Genomic DNA, 19,031 nt, shown 5'->3' with positions numbered 1-19,031 from the left:
TTCAGTTCTTTTTCTTAGAATGGCTAAATCAAGCTTCCCATCAAGAGGGCTGTCTTGAGATAAGCTAGGACAGAATACTCATTGTTATATGGAGAGCACTTTCCATCATTACATTTCAAGAGTTTATGTAAAAGGAGATCAGTATTGTTACTGGGATCGTGTTGGAGCTGATAACATCCAGGCAACAACCTTTTAACACAGCCAGCACAGCTAAAGGCTGAATGCTTTATGGTGAGGCACAGTTAAAAAGGTCACCAGGTGCTCTTCTCTGCTCTCAAAAGCCTGAGTCTGTTGCAGTGTTGGCACAGAAGTACTGGGGCTAGAATGAAAAGACATTGTAGACATCCCTGTCTTTTACTGACTCTCCAAGGCCACAGGGATAGCTCAGGGCTCCTTTGTCTGTGGCAGTGCCCTGACTCTGTGCCAGGCAGCTTTTGCTGAGCTCTGCCACAATTGCACCAAGTCTGAAAGGCTCAACTGAACCAAGGGTGTAAAAGGAAATGAGTGTAGAGATGAGATGTGGTATTGATCAGAGGAGTTGTGTCTTTGACACCTAGTAAGAAGCACTTCCCAGCACAGAGAATCACTTAGGCTCCAGAGAAGTCTCTGAGAGTAGAAGCTGTGCAACAGATAATGGGGATGTGTTGGATTTCAATTCAAGAGAGATGTTGAGGTGCTGGAAGGTGTCCACAGGAGGGCGCCAAAGCTGGTGAGGGGCTTGGAGCAGAGCCCTGTGAGGAGAGGCTGAGGGAGCTGGGGGGGTGCAGCCTGCAGCAGAGGAGGCTCAGGGCAGAGCTCATTGCTGCCTGCAGCTACCTGAAGGGAGGCTGTAGCCAGGTGGGGTTGGGCTCTGCTGCCAGGCACCCAGCAACAGAACAAGGGGACACAGCCTCAAGTTGCACAAAGGGAGGTCTAGGCTGGATGTTAGGAGGAAGCTGTTGTCAGAGAGAGTGATTGGCGTTGGAATGGGCTGCCCAGGGAGATGCTGGAGTTGCTGTGCCTGGGGGTGCTGAAGCCAAGCCTGGCTGGGGCACTTAGTGCCATGGTCTGGTTGCTTGGCCAGGGCTGGATGCCAGGTTGGACTGGCTGAGCTTGGAGATCTCTTCCAACCAGATTGATTCTGTGACTTCTTGTTAGAGTTTTGCCTTGAATTAAGGAGGTTTTTTATTGTTTTTCTTCCCTCTTCCTTACAGACAGAAAGGGAAAAAATAATTATTACTAAATTATTAAGGTAAAACAAGATGCAAATAATCATTTAAAGGTGGGTGTCACTTTGTGAGACTAAAGATCTTCTGGCTGTGTTAAAGCAGCTGTGGCCCAGGTTATTGGAAGACCACAAGCCTCTCCAGCCAGACTGGGGAGGGTTGGTTTCTTTTAAAGAGCCATCAAGATTTCCAGCTGTGAGAAAGCTGTGAGAAAGGATGGGCAAAACATACAAAGCAATAATGTGTGTATGGGTTTGTTTTGGTGGTTTGTTCCTTTCTTCTGAGTTAATCAAGCTCAGTGGTTCGAGATAAGAGGAAGCTTTGGACATAAACCTGGAATCCTTCTGAAAAGTATTTGTTTGGCCACACTGTGTAAGCATGTTTAGAATGCTATTCATGCCTTTAGAAGCATCTTGCAAGGAAAAGAGCTGAATAATGACTTGCTCTGTCTGGTGACACTACCCTGAATAATGGAGCTGAAATGAGAGGAAATAATTAGACTTTTACAGGCAAGAAAGGAGGGGATTTTTTTCCCCCCACTGTATGTTAAAAACCTAGCTAGTTCATGCTTAATTTCATCTCTTTTTCTTATGGAGATGTTTTTTTATGATCCAAGAGCTATCCTAGCTAGTTAAGGAAGGTGAATTCCCTGAAGGTGCTGTGAATCTGAAATGCATCTCTTCTAGTCTGCTCTGTTAGAAGAAGCATGAGAGCCCATTCAGCGCAGGCAGCTTGTCCAGCTGGGCTCAGGGCAACTGCTCCTTAAGCAAAAGCAGGATCAGAGTCTGCTTTCCTCATGCAGTGCCAGTTTACATTTGTGGAAGCTGTAGGGGTTGGTTATAAACCTGCTGCATGGAGTATGACACCAAATGAAGCAGAAGTATCAATCTGCTGGAGGGTAGGAAGGCCCTGCAGAGGGATTTGGACAGGCTGGAGCCATGGGCTGAGGCCAGTTGCCTGAGGTTTAACAGGGCCAAGGGCTGGGTCATGCACTTCAGCCACAACAACCCTGCAGGCTGGGGGAGGAGTGGCTGGAGACTGCCTGGTGGAAAGGGCCTGAGGGTGTTGGTGGCCAGCAGCTGAACATGAGCCAGCAGTGTGCCCAGGTGGCCAAGAAGGCCACCAGCATCCTGGCCTGGATCAGCAATGGTGTGAGCAGCAGGAGTAGGGAGGTGCTCATGCCCCTGTGCTCAGCACTCCTGAGCCCACACCTCGAGTGCTGTGCCCAGTTTTGGCCAGCACAGCACAGGAGGACACTGAGGTGCTGGAGCGGTGCAGAGAAGGGTGACGAGGCTGGGGAGAGCTCTGGCACACATGGCCTGTGGGGAGCTGGGGCTGCTTGGTCTGGAGAAGAGGAGGCTGAGAGGGGACCTTATTGCCCTCTACAACTACCTAACAGGAGGCTGCAGTGAGGCTGGAGCTGGTCTCTTCTCCCCAGTTACTAATGACAGGACAAGAGGAAATGGCCTCAAGTTGCATCAGGGGAGGCTGAGGTTGGCTGTTGGGAGGAAGTTCTTCCCTGAGCAGGTGGTCTGTGGTGAGCAGTCCCAAAGGGCACTAACCGTGTCCAGACATGTTTGCCTGCCTGCGTTGCAGCCGGAGGCGGGAACACAGCACACGGGAACCCAGGCAGCCCAGTCCGGTTCAGTCCGGTTTCCTGAGGGGGGTTTCCTGAGGCCTGCGCCCCTGTGGTGCACAAGGCCTGTGCGCCCCCGTCTTTGGAAGGGAGCAGCCTGTGGGTTCTGCCATGTTTGGGTCTGTTTGGGTGATTGCCAGAGGTGATTGTGTGGCCAACGAGACCATTGTCCTACAGAAGGGGGTGAGCAGGTGAGTAAGGAGCTGGTGTGCTCACTCCTCCTCGCTCGCCTGCTGCCTCAGCCGCCTCAAACCGCCTCAAACCGCCTCAGCCGCCTCAGCCAGCAGCCGATTCCACCTCGCAGCCCACCTGGAATTCCCCACAGGACTTGCCTGGAGTATGTCCCTGCCTGTGCTTTGGGCCACAGCCGTCAGGACTAGTGAGTATTGCGAGGTCTGTGTTGCTGAAGGAGTCAGCCTCACAAGCGGCGAGTGAAGCCGCCAGGCTCCCTCTGAGGCACCTCTGACACCTTCCCAAATCCCGTGCTAGAGAGGCGGTCTGGAAGGTAGTGCTGCTAACTGCAGCCCAGAGCTTGTGTGGAGACTTGTAAATAAGTCTGGGGGAGTTGTTTTGTCTCCATTAATGCATTACTTAGTAACTTTTGAACCGGCCTCATGGCATTTCCCCCCAGACTCAGCTTTCAGCTGGTCCCTTCGTAACATGGCCAGGCACTGGGACAGGCTGCCCAGGGAGGGGGTGGAGTCGCCATCCCTGGAGGTGTTTAAGAGGAGAGTGGCTGTGGGGCTTGAGGCTATGGTCTGGTGATGAAGGCTGCTGGGATGAAGGTTGGACTGGCTGATGCTGGTGGTCCTTCCCAACCATAGCAACTGGCTGAGGGAGCTGGGGGTGTGCAGCCTGCAGCAGAGGAGGCTCAGGGCAGAGCTCATTGCTGTCTGCAACTACCTGAAGGGAGGTTGTAGCCAGGTGGGGTTGGGCTCTGCTGCCAGGCACCCAGCAACAGAAGAAGGGGACACATTGTCAAGCTGTGCCAGGGGAGGTCTAGGCTGGATGTTGTTAGGAAGTTGTTGTCAGAGAGAGTGATTGGCATTGGAATGGGCTGCCCAGGGAGGTGGTGGAGTGGCTGTGCCTGGAGGTGTTGCAGCCAAGCCTGGCTGGGGCACTTAGTGCCATGGTCTGGTTGGTTGGGCAGGGCTGGGTGCCAGGTTGGACTGGCTGAGCTTGGAGCTCTCTTCCAACCTGATTGATTCTATGATTCTGTGATTCTATGAAAATGAATTCTCTCTTAAAACAAAAGCCAGCATAAACCCCTACAAGCTAGGTTCTGCCGCAGGCTTAGGAGAAAAGCATGGGGGATGGAGGGAAAGTGCTTGTTTAAGCATATGGAGGTTGGGATGTAATCCTTCCATACTCCCCCATACACCCTGGAGCTAGTAAAATGTGGATTCTTTCCCACAGAATGAGTCTGCTCACTCTGCAGAAGGCATAGTGCCGTGTGTCAGAGCCTAGCACCATTTGCACACAAACAGGAGTGGAAGGAGGAGTGTGTGGATGCAGACAGTGTGGAATGTGAAGACACAGCCTGTGTTTCCTACCAATCCCTGGGGTTTTTTCTGGTTGTGGGAGTAGTGCAGAAACATGGATGCCTCAGTCTGAGCAACTGCGTCCGGCATGATGACTGGGGGACTTGAGCATCTCCCCTGTGAAAACAGACTGAGAGCCCTGGGGCTGGTGAGTCTGGAGAGGAGAAGGCTGAAAGGGAATCTGAGCAATGTGTACAAATATCTGTGGGGTGGGGGGGTCAAGTGGATGAGGCCAAGTTCTTCTTGGTGGTCAGCAGCACTAAGACAAGGAGCAATGAATGCTGGAACAGAGGAGGTTTCAGCTCAACATGAGGAGAAACTTCTTTACAGAGAGGGTGACAGAGCCCTGGAGCAGGCTGCCCAGAGAGGTTGTGGAGTCTCCTTCTCTGGAGACTTTCAAAATCCACCTGGATGCATTCTTGTGCAAAATACCCTAGGGGATCCTGCTTTGCAAGGAGGGGTTGGATTTAATGATCTCTGGAGATCCCTTCTGTTCTTCACAGAGAGAGTGATTGGCATTGGAATGGGCTGCCCAGGGAGGTGGTGGAGTCACCGCGCCTGGAGGTGTTGAAGCAAAGCCTGGATGGGGCACTTAGGTCCTAGCAAGGGCTGGGCGGGGAAGTTGGCATTTTCTCCCAAGAAAAGAGTGGATGAGGCACTTAGTGCCATGGTCTGGTTGATTGGCTAGGGCTGGGTGGTAGGTTGGACTGGATGAGCTTGCAGGTCTCTTCCAACCTGCTTGATTCTTCTGTTCTCTCCTCTTCTGTTCTCTCCTCTTCTGTTCTCTCCTCTTCTGTTCTCTCCTCTTCTGTTCTCTCCTCTTCTGTTCTCTCCTCTTCTGTTCTCTCCTCTTCTGTTCTCTCCTCTTCTGTTCTCTCCTCTTCTGTTCTCCCCTCCCCTCCCCTCCCCTCCCCTCCCCTCCCCTCCCCTCCCCTCCCCTCCCCTCCCCTCCCCTCCCCTCCCCTCCCCTCCCCTCCCCTCCCCTCCCCTCCCCTCCCCTCCCCTCCCCTCCCCTCCCCTCCCCTCCCCTCCATTCTTCCAACCCTTAACGTTCTGTGATTCTGTGTAATACAATTGTTCCACAGCTGTTCCTTTACAACTCTTTTAGTCCAGATTGGAAGACACCACTCTGAGAAGTCAGGCATGAGAGGGAAAGGTGTGCACAAGTACATTACCTCGTGTCATATGGTAAAGCTTTGAGTCACTCATGTCTGGCTCATTGTTATCAGCAAAGTGCTCCACACTGCAGGCATTCTAACAGAACACCTCTGCCACGATGTGCAAAATGAGGATTCAAACCATTCATAATAAAAAAATGGCCTAGAGGCTATTTCAAAGCCATAAATAAACTTCCTGTGTGATATAAATAGCTTTCATTTTCCCCTCACCAATAAACAATAAACCTATCCTGGCTAAAGTACTTCTCGTGGAGATGTGGGTGTATAATAAAATGGGAAGATTTATCACGTAGACATGTGTAGGACTACTCCTGCTTAGCTCTGCCTTATGGATCAGAGTTAGTTTGCTTACCTCTTAGCTCTTCTGGAAGCGTTCAGATTAAGCAGGTGGGGTGGTTTTTATGCTCTGCTTAAAAATAAACCAGATTGCTTCTTTCTGCCTTCCTAAGGTGAAACTTGGGTAACTCCCAGTTTCAGCTGACTGGAATTTTAGGGCAATTGGAGATCCTCAAGAGCAAACACTGTTCAGCAGGGGGAAAGTGATGCTCTTTCAGTTTCTTTCCCCCTCCATAAGTACTTCAGCATAGTCATTTCACTTTATTCCACTGTCATGAGGGTGACAGAACCCTGGAGCAGGCTGCCCAGAGAGGTTGTGGAGTTTCCTTCTCTGAAGACTCAGAAGGAAACCCTGTCTGGATGTTAGGAGGAAGTTCTTCACTGAGAGAGTTATTTGCCATTGGAATGGGCTGCCCAGGGAGGTGGTGGAATCGCCGTGCCTGGAGGTGTTGCAGCCAAGCCTGGCTGGGGCACTTAGTGCCATGGTCTGGTTGCTTGCCCAGGGCTGGGTGCCAGGTTGGACTGGCTGAGCTTGGAGGTCTTTTCCAACCTGATTGATTCTCTGGTTCTACGTGCCTGCATTTCTGAGTGAAGGACCCTAGGAGATCCTACCTTGGCAGGGGAGTTGGACTCAAGGATCTCTGGAGGTCTCTTCCATCCTCTAAAGTTCTGTGATTCTCCATTCTCTGACCTTTTTAGGAGCTTGCACTTTGCTATCATTTCAGTCCTCATATCTTGCATATGGTTGACCAGAACCTTTGTGTACTACTGGTGCCTTGCTTTGTCTTTTTTATACTTCATTATCTCTGCTATAAATGTCTCACTGATTGTGGTTTGGGACTGCTGTTGCTTTTCTTGGGACTTTTGTCATAGTGATGCCTCTGTATAAAAAATATCATGTCTTTGGTGTGGACATGTACTGAATCACAGCAATGGAGGACAGCTTCAGCTGGGCTGCCTCTTGCATTGTCCCGACCCTCTGATAGATTAAGTCTCCATCTTAAAAGCTTTGATTGTGTTGAGTTTGGTTATTGATTTGGTTTGCTTTCATGCCTGGTGAGTCTTAAATTAGAGCAGAAATCCTTTTTATTCCATTGTCACACCATTCTCCTATCTCTGGACTTCCAAGGCCTTCTTTCATGTCATCAGCAGTTCCACCAGCTTTGGGCTCCAGCAGATTTTGTGGAGGTTACTCCTAGATTCTGTGCCAAAATATGTAATGAAAACCCAGCCTGAGAGTGCCTTTTGGGAAAATCCAGCAGTGCTGCTCTTACCTTGATAGCTCCACTTTGCTTTTCATAACTTCCATATGTGGCCAAGCATCTCTCCCACCTCACTGCCTCTTGTATCAAATCCCATTTTCTCCAGATGAATTACTGATTTTCTGTCTGGCACACAGTGCCCTATCAAAATAGCTTTCTTGAGTCAGAAGCAGGAGAACTAATCTCTCTCTGCTGTGCAGGCAAAGTCCACCACATTTCACCCATGAGGAACATCAGTTATTTTATCAGAGAAGATTAGATGTATCAGACTTGATCTCTTCTTGGTTAAGCCTGAGCAATATTTATTCCAGTCTTTAGCCATCTCAATATGCTGTTACTTAGTTTCTTGCAACATTTGTTCTGAGGCTTTGTCTGCTGTTGAGAGCAGCCCTGGTAATAACTGTTTTCACTTTTTCTTCTTCCTTTAAGTGTTAAGCCTTGTCTTTGCTTTCTCCTCAATGTATTCAGATAATGAATGTATGTAAATGTGAAATGTATTCAAGGTCTGCCTTACTTGCAAGGCCATGTGTAGGACTTCAGGAGATGGAGAGGGAAGTGCCCCTTATGATGGAGGAAGGAGCATGGTTTCCAAAAGGGGATGTTTAATATAAAGCAGGTTTTACAGAAGTAATTTTGACACCTAACTGTCACCTATCTCTGTGTCAGCAGCTGTGAGAACTTAAATCTTCTTTAAAGCCTCTTTGAAAGCACAAAGGAACTGTGGTTGTGTACATGTTAGAGCACCGAAAGCGTTGATTTGGGGCTGAACGCGCAGTATGATAGGAGTGAGGCTTGTGGCCACCCACTGTGTGGGTCTGAGGGGTGCTCAGCCAGGCACCATGGCAGGGGTACAGCACAGAGAGTGTCTTCCTATCCCAAACTGGGTGTCTGCAACTGCTTCTTTTGGGAGGAGATCTCAGAAATGCCTCCTCCACGCAGGCAGCCCCTGGTTTGGGCATGTTTTGAAGTGCAGCAACAGAGGACAGCTTCAGCTGGGCTGCCTCTTGCATTGTCCAGACCTCCTGATAGCTTGAGTCTACATCTTAAAAGCCTTGACTGTGTTGAATTTGCTTTCAAAGAAATTTCCCTCATGTCTTTCAGGCATGAGAAGAAAATTAAAGACTGTTGTAAGGCTCACCTAGAGAGCAGTGAAACCTCTTATATTGTGTGAGGAGGTTCTGGTGTGAAATAACTTCATGCACAGGTAACACAAGGAGCAATCAGTTGAGTCCATTTGGGGTCCTTGGTTGGTAGCTGGCTGAGGGAGAGCCAGCAGTGGGTCCAGCTGGCAAAGGAAGGCCATCAGCATCCTGGCTTGTGTTAGACACAGTGTGGCCTGCAGGACTATGGAAGCTGTTCTCCCCCTGGGCTCAGCACTGGTGAGGTCACACCTCAAATTCTGGCTTCAGTTTTGGGCCCCTCACTAGAAGAGGGATGCTGAGGTTCTGAAGTATGTCCACACAAGAGCAGCAAAGTTGGTGTGGGATCTAGAGCCAAGTCTTACAAGGAGCAGCCGAGGGAACTGAGGTTGTTTAAGTCTGGAGAAGAGGGAGCTGAAGGGAGACCTTAAGGCTGTCTACAACTCCCTGAAAGGACGTTGTAGTGAGGTGGGGATCATCAAGTGATAGGACGAGAGGAGAGGAGAGATTTAGATTGGACATTAGAAAAAACTTCTTCACCAAAAGGGTTGTAAAGCCTTGGAAGAGGCTGCCCAGGGAAGTGATGGAGTTACCATCCCTGGAGGTGTCTGAAATTGAGCCATGTGGTGCTGAGGGATGTGGTTTAGTGGTGACCTGGCAGTGTTGGGTTAACAGTTGGACTCGATGATCTTAAATGTCTCTTTCACTCAAAATGATTCTATGACTCCATGAATCTGTTCCAGCTTGATTACATCTGGTGACTGAGCTCATTATGGTTTGGTTTTAGCACAGGCTAAATAGGAGCAGAAATATTTTGTTGGGGCTTTAGTCCCTCATGCTCAGCAAGTTCCCACTGAGGCCAAGGGAGTTCCATTTTCAGTTGAGCTGTCGCTCTGAGCTGCTAGGAGCAATGCACTTTCTATGTCTGTGCTTTTTTGGGCTCAACAGGAGCCCAAGGCTTTGAGGAGACCTTGGAGTGGCCTTCCAGTATCTGAAGGGGGCCACAGGAAGGGTGGGGAGGGACCATTGACAAGGTCTGGGAGTGACAGGACAAGGAGGAATGGGTTTGAACTGGCAGAAGGGAGATTGAAACTGGATGTTAGGAAAAAGTTCTTTGCAGTGAGGATGATGAGACACTTGCACAGGTTGGCCAGGGAGGTTGTGGATGGCAGAAGCACACAATAGGATCCCATTCTGTGCTTCTGTCATCCACAACCTCCCTGGAGGTGTTCAGGACCAGGTTGGATGAGTCCTTGAGCAACCTGTTCTAGTGGAAGGTGTCTCTGCCTATGGCAGGGGGTTGGAACTGGCTGAGCTTTGAGGTCCCTTCCCACCTAAACCATTCTATGAATCATGAACACAGTTCCATGTCCTTCTTGTGCTTGGAGCTCCAGAAGTGCACCCAGGACTGCAGGTGGGGTTAGAGGAGAGCAGAGCCAAGGGGCAGAATCCCCTCCCTTGCCCTGCTGCCCACACTGCTCTTGCTGCAGCCCAGCAACAGGGTTGTGTCTGGGCTGCACTCACACTGCAGGCTCATGTTGAGCTTTTCATCACCCCAGACCCCCAGGGCCTTTTCCTCAGGGCTGAGTAATAGGAGAGCATTTCAAAGCAGATTAGTTGAGCTCCTTTTTCAAGTGCAGCTACAGTCCAAGAGATCCATTTCAGCTGCAGGTTTGTGCCTGTTTTTCTTTCAGTTGTGTTTGTATTTCTGTTAGCCCTGAGAAATCATTTTCATCTTTGCATGTCTCTGTTCTGCATGTTAGACCTATTCCTAGAGTAAGTGATAGTACACTTGGGAAAATAGGACTTTCAAGGAAAAAATTAAGACAATTACTCATGGTCAGGGTGGAATAAAGTGGTAGAAAAGATGTAACTGTCTCAAGGAACCTCAAGGCGTGATGTAAATATTACTTTATTCAATCCTTGTAGCCAACAAGGACAAAACAAATAATGGATTTACAACACAAAAGAGGGAAAAGTGCATCAAAGAGCAGTGACAGCAACAAAGCTGCAGACGAGATAAGCAGTGGAACAAGCTACAAGGGAATGCTGCCAGCTGTCAACAGCAGTAGCATTAGAGTTTAGACCAAATTTTGTCCTCCTTGTCCTGATTCTGACAATTTGCAGAGATATGACCTATGCAAGCCACCAAGTCATAGAATCAACCAGGTTGGAAAAGGCCTCCAAGTTCAGCCAGTCCAACCTAGCACCCAGCCCTAGCCAATCAACCAGACCATGGCACTAAGTGCCCCAGCCAGGCTTGGCTTCAACACCTCCAGCCACGGCGATTCCACCACCTCCCTAGGCAGACCATTCCAATGCCAATCACTCTCTCTGACAACAACTTCCTCCTAACATCCAGCCTAGACCTGCCCTGGCACAGCTTGACAATGTGTCCCCTTGTTCTGTTGCTGGGTGCCTGGCAGCAGAGCCCAACCCCACCTGGCTACAACCTCCCTTCAGGTAGTTGCAGACAGCAATGAGCTCTGCCCTGAGCCTCCTCTGCTGCAGGCTGCACCCCCCCAGCTCCCTCAGCCTTTCCTCACAGGGCTGTGCTCCAGGCCCCTCCCCAGCTTTGGCGCCCTCCTGTGGACACCTTCCCAGCACCTCAACATCTCTCTTGATTTGAGGAGCCCAGAACTGGACACAGCACTCAAGGGGTGGCCTGAGCAGTGCTGAGCACAGGGGCAGAAGAACCTCCCTTGTCCTGCTGCCCACACTGATCCAGGCCGGGATGCCATTGGCTCTGCTGCCCACCTGGGCACACTGCTGCCTCATGCTCAGCTGCTATCTACCAAACCCCCAGGTTATTTTCTGCCTCTCAGATACTCTGGGTTGCTTGAATGTCCTTGCTGTAGTTTAGGGGATGAACTGGCAGACAAAATTTGGTTGAGTTGACATTACAAGTACACACTGAAGGAACCACAGAAGCACCCAGGTAGAATTAGCTCTTTTTTGTTGTTGTGGTGGGCAATGCAATTTATGATGAGAAATGAACCAAGCTTCTTCCTCAAAGTCACAGCTATAGATCAGTGAGATGCTTGAAAGACTACTCGAATCCTGAGAGGTGGCACTTTTGATCTACAGCAATGAGCCTTGTGCCAAGAAGGGAAAATCAAGAAGATCTTCCCTTGATTTATGTTGGCCAGACATCTGTGACTTGCCTTTTGAAGGTGATCTCACAGAGGCGTAATTAAAACTTGATGGTGTTATTAAATAACCATGATGAATTGTGGCCCTGCTTTGTAGCCATGTGTGCTTGTAAATGTGCTTAGTGCCTGCTTGGGAAAATGAAGGGTAGAGAATCCTGGGTTTAAAGGCAGGAATTTTGCATCTAGATCAGCAAATTAGCTCTGGGCTTCTGTTTCAGTTTAGAACTGGTGAAGTTGCAACTTGAGGAGAGAGAAAAAACAACCAAATCCAAGAAGTTTCTAATTAGTAAACCTGAGCAGCCTTTAAATTTGCCACCTCTGCAGAGACAGGCAGTGCTGTGATATTGGAGATGCTGACTTGAGGATGGAGAGTGGGGTAAGACAGCAGGTTGTGCCTTGGTCTCAGTCTGGTCACAGTATTGCCTTTCCCTTTATCTTCCTTGCCAGAAGGAGGAGAGAGCTCCATCTTTCATTAACTGTTTAAACACTGAGCAGAGCACAGACAACCACCTGAGCTGCATGCTGCCTCAAGATGTGCCACAAAGGAAACACCACTGAGGTTGTTAGTATCACAGAATCAAGCAGGTTGGAAGAGACCTCCAAGCTCAGCCAGTCCAACCTAGCACCCAGCCCTATGCAGCCAACCAGACCATGGCACTAAGTGCCCCAGCCAGGCTTTACTTGAACGCCTCCAGGCACAGCCACTCCAGCACCTCCCTGTGCAGCCCATTCCAATGCCAATCACTCTCTCTGGCCAGAACTTCCTCCTAACACCCAGCCTCCATCACCCTTACAGTCAAGAAGCTCTTCCTCATGTTGAGGTGAAACTTCCTGTGCTGTAGTTTCCATCCCTTGCCCCTTGTCCTATCCCAGGACACAGGTGAGCAGAGGCTCTCTCTGTCCCTTCCTTCCTGACCCCCAGCACTCAGCTATTGATGGACATTGCTCAGATCCCCTCTCAGCCTTCTCCTCTGCAGACTAAGCAGCCCCAGGGCTCTCAGCCTCTCCTCATCAGGCAGTGCTGCAGCCCCTTCAGCATCCTTGCAGCCCTCCCTTGGACTCTGTGTGGTAAATCCCTGTCCCTCTTGACCTGCCCAGAACTGGATGCAGAAGTGGGGCTTCACTAGGGCAGAGTAGAAGGGGAGGATACCAGGATCCTCTTGGCCTTCTTGGCCACTAGGGCACATTGCTGTCCCATGAGTAGCCCTTAGATATTTCTAGACATTGAACAGATCCACTCTGAGTCTTCTCCTCTCCAAGCTAAACAGCCCTAGGCCTCTCAGCCTTTCCTCTTCAGGCAGTGCTCCAGGCCCTTAAGGCAGTAGGTAGAGCTTGGGGCTGATTATCATATGAAGCCAGAATTAGAAATGAAGATCAAGCTCCCAAGCATCCCTACCCTTTCCATTAATCCTGATTTATGGATTTTTATGAGCAGGAGCAGTGCTAAGCTGAGGCTCTGAGGATGATGGGGAAGGCCAGTGTGAGTGTAGGGTTATTGCCTCGTTTCACGCTGTGATTTATCCAGTGGAGGTACCAGCTGCATTCTTCTGCCTGCTGCTGTTATATTGCTTCTCACCGTTAGAGTGTGTCATGATTTAAAGAGCAGTGCCCTCTGAGAACCTCTTTGCTTCTGTCTCTGGGACTATTACAGGCTGAAGGCCTGATTATGGGAAGTGCTGAGCCATTGCAGCTCCAGTGGAATGAATGGGAGCTGAAGGCGCTCAGAAGATGATACTTGAGGCATCTTACTGCTTTAAAGGGATCAGTGCTGGGACCATCACTGTTCAATATCTTCATCAATGACATTGATGAGGGAACAGACAGACAGAGTTTGCTCAGCAAAGTTGCTGCTGACACCAAACTGGGAGGCTTGGCTGATACAGCTGCAGGCTGTGTGGGCATCCAGTGAGACCTGGACAGACAGAGCTGGGCACAGAGGAACCAAATGGGGCTCAACAAGGACAAGTGCAGAGTCCTGCACCTGGGGAGGAGTAATGAACTGCAGCAGTACAGGCTGGGAGGTGACTGCTGGAGAGCAGCCCTGTGGAGAGGGACCTGGGAGTGCTGCTGGAGAACATACGTGGCACAGCAATGTGCCCTGGTGGCCAAGAAGGCCAATGGGATCCTGGGGTGCATTAAGCAGAGTGCACAGCAGATCGAGGGAGGTTCTCCTGCCCCTATACTCTGCCCTGGTGAGACCTCATCTTGACTGTTGCCTTCACTTTTGGGCTCCCCAGTTGAAGTAGGACAGGGATCTGCTGGAGAGGGTCGAGTGGAGGGCTAAAAGGATGAATAGGGAACTGGAGCTCTGCCTGATGAGGAGAGGCTGAAGGACTTGGGGCTGTTTGGTCTGGAGAAGACTGAGAGGGGATTTAATTAATATTTATAACTATCTGAGGGCTGGGGGACAGGAGGAGGGGGACAGGCTCTGCTCACTGCTCCCTGGGATAGGACAAGGAGCAATGGATGGAAGCTGCAGCACAGGAGGTTCCAGCTCAACACAAGGGGGAACTCCTTTCCTGTAAGGGTCCCAGAGCACTGGCACAGGCTGCCCAGAGAGGTTGTGGGGTCTCCTCTGGAGACTTTCCAGGCCTGTCTGGATGTGTTCCTGTGTAACCTGAGCTTAGATTGTATGGTTCTGCTCTGGCAGGGGGGTTGGATTCGATGATCTTTTTGGGTCCCTTCCAACCCCTCACATCCTGTGAGCCTGTGCGTTGTACCTCATCAATACAATTCTCTGCTTTGACTAATTCCACCTTGACTGCACATCCTTTGAAATAAATGGAGTTTAGTTGATTAGAATGAACCCTGTGTTCCAAAATTAACTCTCATTCTCACTACATAGCTGAGGAGTTGCTGAGATCTCAGTAAACCTGAGGTTAAAATTAAGCTTCAGATTTGCAATTCAGCTTCAGAGTTTTGCTTTTCAATTGGACCATCACATGTTTGGAACAGAAACCTTTTTTCATTGAGGATTCAGGTGATTCAAAGCACATCTCATGTCCCTCTGGTGCTGCAGAGGTGACTATAAGCAGAGTAAAGGGATGGGTTTGCATCTAAAGGAGGTAGCAGGACCAAGAGCTTCCAGCTGGTGCAGGCAGTCAGCCTGCCACAGCCATTCACATCTTCCTGCAAAGAGTCTTAGTTCTAATTTCTCCAGTTCCACTGAGGGACAGCAGATGTCAGGCAGTCAGCCAGCCTCAGGAAAAGAGTGATTTATCCTACTGCTTGATAATTCTGCTGGTTTTGCACAGGAGGAAGCTTGCCTAGGGTAGTGGCTGTTTGATCTTGAAGTATGGGAAGGCATTGCTGTATAGACAGCACAGAGCCACAGCTGGACAAGTCCAGAGGAGCACTCATGCAGAGGTGAAAGCTGAGCCCAAGAGATTTGAGGGCTGGGTACACGAAGAAAGGCTCAATCCACTTTGTTAGTCCTTTAAGGACATAGATATGCAACCACCTGAGGGCATCCTGCAAATCTGTGGCAGGATTTGGGATCCTTTTCAGTCCTTGTCTAAAGCCCCTTTTGTTCACAGGTTGTCCTCTGAGGTCCACATTGCTTCAGCCCTTGTTTGTTGGAAACCAACTCCGTTCTTTGCTGAAGGAGATTCACAGCAGTGCTGCCAAACTGTGCTTTTTGGTTTGGGGGTTGTTGTTAGAGCATGGTGTTCATTTTCCTTCTTTAAAGCCATTAAGAAATGGAAGTTTAGTTTTTGGACTTTTTTCTTCCATCTCAGAGAAGGGGTAGGTGACAGAAGATCCATTTCTTCTGTTTCCAGTTATTTTCAAAGAAGAAGTTGAATTAGCTGCCTTCCTATCTCTGTGTCTAGAGTTACTTCTGTGGTATCTATCCATCTACAGCCTGGTAGCTCACCTGCTGTGTCAGCAGAGCTCCACTTTTCACTGTGTACATCGATCCAACACTGTTTTGTGACCGATGGGGGTTTGGATCGCAGCAGGCAGTGTGGTACGTGCTGGTAGCTGTTGTTTTGATGAGGAGGCTTCAGCTTCTTCCCTGTGTCTCCCTGTCTTCAGCAACAAAACATGGCACAAGCAAAACACACGTTGAGAGAGAATATTCAGGCAAACAGGTAGCTGCTTCCACTTGTTCTCGCTGCTGCTCTCCTGCCAAGCACTTTGGGCAGTGTTTCATTGTCTTTGAAACTATAGAGCAAGGCTGTTTTTTCAGGATAATATTTTGGCATCCTTTTTTAGTGGAGCTGGGACTTCTGCTTACAGTGCTTCCTAACTTTGTGGCTGATGGTATTTGGTGCTTATTTTCTGCAGCTCCTGCCTGTGGAGATTTTATTTCACCCTCTTTGTCTTTCTGTTTTGTTTCTTTTAGCGAGTGAGACCTGCAACGATTTCCACCCCATGTTCTTCACCCATGACAGATCCTTTGAGGAGTTCTTCTGTATCTGCATTCAGCTCTTGAACAAGACTTGGAAGGAAATGAGGGCAACTTCAGAGGACTTCAACAAGGCAAGAAAAAAGGCTGGGGTGGGAATTAACTGGGCAGGATGGTGAAACAAGGCCATGCCTGCTTCTGTAGGGGCAGCTAGATGTACTGATCCTGCTTCTGCTGAGTGCTGTGGAGTTTTCATCTGCTCAGATTCAAGCCTTTACAAAGGGGAGGTATGGGATGTGTAAGGGAGGTTCACAGACGTTTTTCCATCGTGTTCCACTATGAAACTGAAAGCTTAGCTTGAGGGGAAATGCTGACTTTATGTTACCAATATTAGGCTGAAGTGCTGCAGCCTCCGAGGTTGTAAATAATGCAGAGTGAGTACCGCAGTGGTAATTCTGTGCATCCCTTTCATTTCGTGTGAGCCCTGAAATGATAAAATATTCAAGAGTGGGCACAATCCTGACTTAAGTGCTGTGCAGTTTATCCTGTTAAAGCACAAATCACCAAACCAAACAAAAATCCCACTCAGTGTTTGCACCCTTGTAGTTGTAACAGGATTGTAGAAGTTTCAGCCAATCTGCTGACCATCAGCAAAGCTATGGAGAACGAAGGTGTCTTAGTGCTCCCCAAACATCCTATTTGTTACTTACCAGGAGGCTTCAAGGTGTCTTTGGTATTTAGTAAGAATGGCAGACTCTTGTGGCTAACATACTTATCTTTGTTGGGGTCTTTTGACTGGATCCTGAGAGCCTCTCCCTGACACTAGAGGTTGGTTATAGAGCTCTTGGTTGAGAATGGAAAGTGAGACTGTACCACTGTGTCAGCATGTGCCATACAGGTGCTCTGGAGTCACCAGGCTCAAATGTTGTGTGAGAGTTAGTAAGAGTGTTCATGCCAAAGTTCTAATTGGAACCATCTATTTCTGGAGTAGCCTCAATGCCTGTTTTCCACTGCAGAGCAAAGGTGGATCCTTCAGTGCTGACTAACTCACCTTTGGTGAGTCAGTTAAGATAGTTGGTGGCAGTACCAGAGCCCGCACAGCAAAGAGAAGGCAAGTCCAAACTGCATGATGTTGGAGCTGGGTGACCTAGAGGCTTGTTCTTGCATGGTATTTCCAACCCTCTTGGTCCAGGAGCAGTTCTGTATAGAACCCTAAAATCAAAGGCTTGGAAAAGGCAACCTTTTAGACACTACTTTATGGTGTGTGGTTGTTCTAAACAAATGTATTACTTACTGCCTATTACTTACAGTCCTTCTTTCTCAGTAGAGGGAAAACTTGTGTCCATCATTTCCCACAGGCTGACCTGAAGTATTAGTTGTAATTCTAGGAGATTCAAGAAAAGAACAGTCCTGTTTCTGGCACAGAAAGAGAAAGCAGATAAATTTACTTTTCCATGCTAGGCATTGCTGTGGAACTTCATGGAAGCTCAGGTAGTTTCTTCTCTGACCTGGCAAGTTTGCTCTTTGTGCCTTTTGCTACTGAAAAGCTTGCAAACTCATCCAGAAGCTCCTCCAGGATCAGCAAGGCAGGCAGTAGGTCCCCCTGCAAGTGTCACTGAAGACGTAACTGCTCCTTGACTCCACAGGGCAAAGCCCAAAGGTTTCCCATTGTGCTGCCAGGATGCACATCTGGTGGTGGCAATGTGACGCATGAGAGGTCAGCTCAGGATCTCTGCCCCTGGATCTTCTAAGGGTTTTTGTGGAGGGAATGATAAACTCTTGTGCCTCTCATTTCTAACATCTCAGCAGTTACATTCTGCTTACCTAAATCCTTTCTTCTAGTCATTAGGAGGTTTTTTGCTCTTACCCACTTCAGGTGACCTGTGGTGTTGATGTGCATTATTCAGCCGATCAGTGTCTGAAGGGATCTGTGAGCCAAGCAAACTGTCTTCTTCTCTGGGCTTGTGAATCACTTCTGGATTTGTGGGGGCTGAAAAGTTGTATGGTGGTACCCAAGGTTTATCCATCTGCTTGGTGGGAGACATCTGCCAGTGCTGGTGGCTTCCTCAAGCTCAACAGCACCATTTTTGACTCCCTGCTTGGTAAGAGTTTTTGGTGCTCATGCCACACTGGTATTCTGTCTGCATCTTTGCTGCCTGCAGAGGGGAGGGTACCTGTTTCTGTGCTGTTCCTTTAGAAAGCCTGGCAGGCCAAGGCCATGTGGACCCATGGTACATTCAGCCTCTGCTTTCAGGAGTGGGTTTGAAGGAAGAAGGTCTCAGAAGAATGCAGTAGCATAGGTATTGTGGGAAAATCCTCTTTTATCTTCTCTTTACATTGCTGTTCTTCATTTTCAACAACTTGATTGTCATGTTAATGTATGAAATGCTACTTGCTGTGGTTTCTTACCCACCTGGCTGATGGGGTCATTAAGAAGAGTGTGTTCAGAAGATCAAGGAAGGTTCTCTTCCTCCTCTACACTGTCCTAGTATGGCCCCACTGAGAATTTTGCATCCAGTTCTGGTCTCCCCAGTTCAAGAGGGACAGGGATCTACCAGAGAGAGTCCAAGGGAGGGCTGCAAGGATGCTGAAGGGGCTGCAGCACTGCCTGATGAGGAGAGGCTGAGAGCCCTGGGGCTGCTTAGTCTGCAGAGGAGAAGGCTGAGAGGGGATCTGAGCAATGTCTAGTAATAGCTGAGGGGTGGGGATCAGGAAGAAAGGGACAGGGACAGCCTCTGCTCACTTGTGTCCTGGGATAGGACAAGGGGCAAGGGATGGAAACTACAGCACAGGAAGTTTCACCTCAACATGAGGAAGAACTTCTTGACTGCAAGTGTCATGGTGCACTAGCACAGGCTGCCCAGAGAGGTTGTGGAGTCTCCTTCTCTGGAGCCTTTCGAGCCCTGTCTGGATGCATTCCTCTGTGACCAGTGCTGGACTGCAGGAAAGGACCTCTATTCCTGCTGGACAGCAGGAAAGAGCTGTTCCTGCTCTTTCAGGGGGGCTGGACTGGAAGATCTTCAGAGGTCCCTTCCAACCCCTAACCTCCTGTGATACTGGATGGTAGGTCTTGAGACCTGGAAATTCTGCTCAAAACCTCTCCCACTTGCTTTAATCCAAAGTGACCAAAAGGAGCTTATGGTTTAACTGGAAGCTTTTGGATGATCACAGTGGCTTGTGTCTTGAGGAGGTCTGCATGCACATCAGGGGCTTTATTTTCTCCCCTCTTGTGTC

General features: G+C 49.2%; 1 protein-coding gene across 8 annotated transcripts in view; it reads left to right on the top strand.

Moving 5' to 3' along the window:
* The window catches only part of ELMO1 (engulfment and cell motility 1), a 340,489-nt gene that overhangs the window by 227,927 nt on the left and 93,531 nt on the right, over positions 1-19,031 (top strand). For all 8 annotated transcript variants that reach the window (XM_064170010.1, XM_064170011.1, XM_064170009.1 and 5 more), the window contains one exon: positions 15,795-15,931. In XM_064170010.1, the coding sequence (XP_064026080.1) occupies positions 15,795-15,931 (137 nt within the window). The remainder of the gene's footprint in view (positions 1-15,794; positions 15,932-19,031) is intronic.

The sequence above is a fragment of the Pogoniulus pusillus genome, chromosome 32 (genome assembly GCF_015220805.1).
Source record: "Pogoniulus pusillus isolate bPogPus1 chromosome 32, bPogPus1.pri, whole genome shotgun sequence".
Classification (NCBI taxonomy): Eukaryota; Metazoa; Chordata; class Aves; order Piciformes; family Lybiidae; genus Pogoniulus; species Pogoniulus pusillus.
The sequence above is the reverse complement of the archived record's forward strand: the minus strand, read 5'-3'. Positions and strand labels throughout refer to the sequence as shown.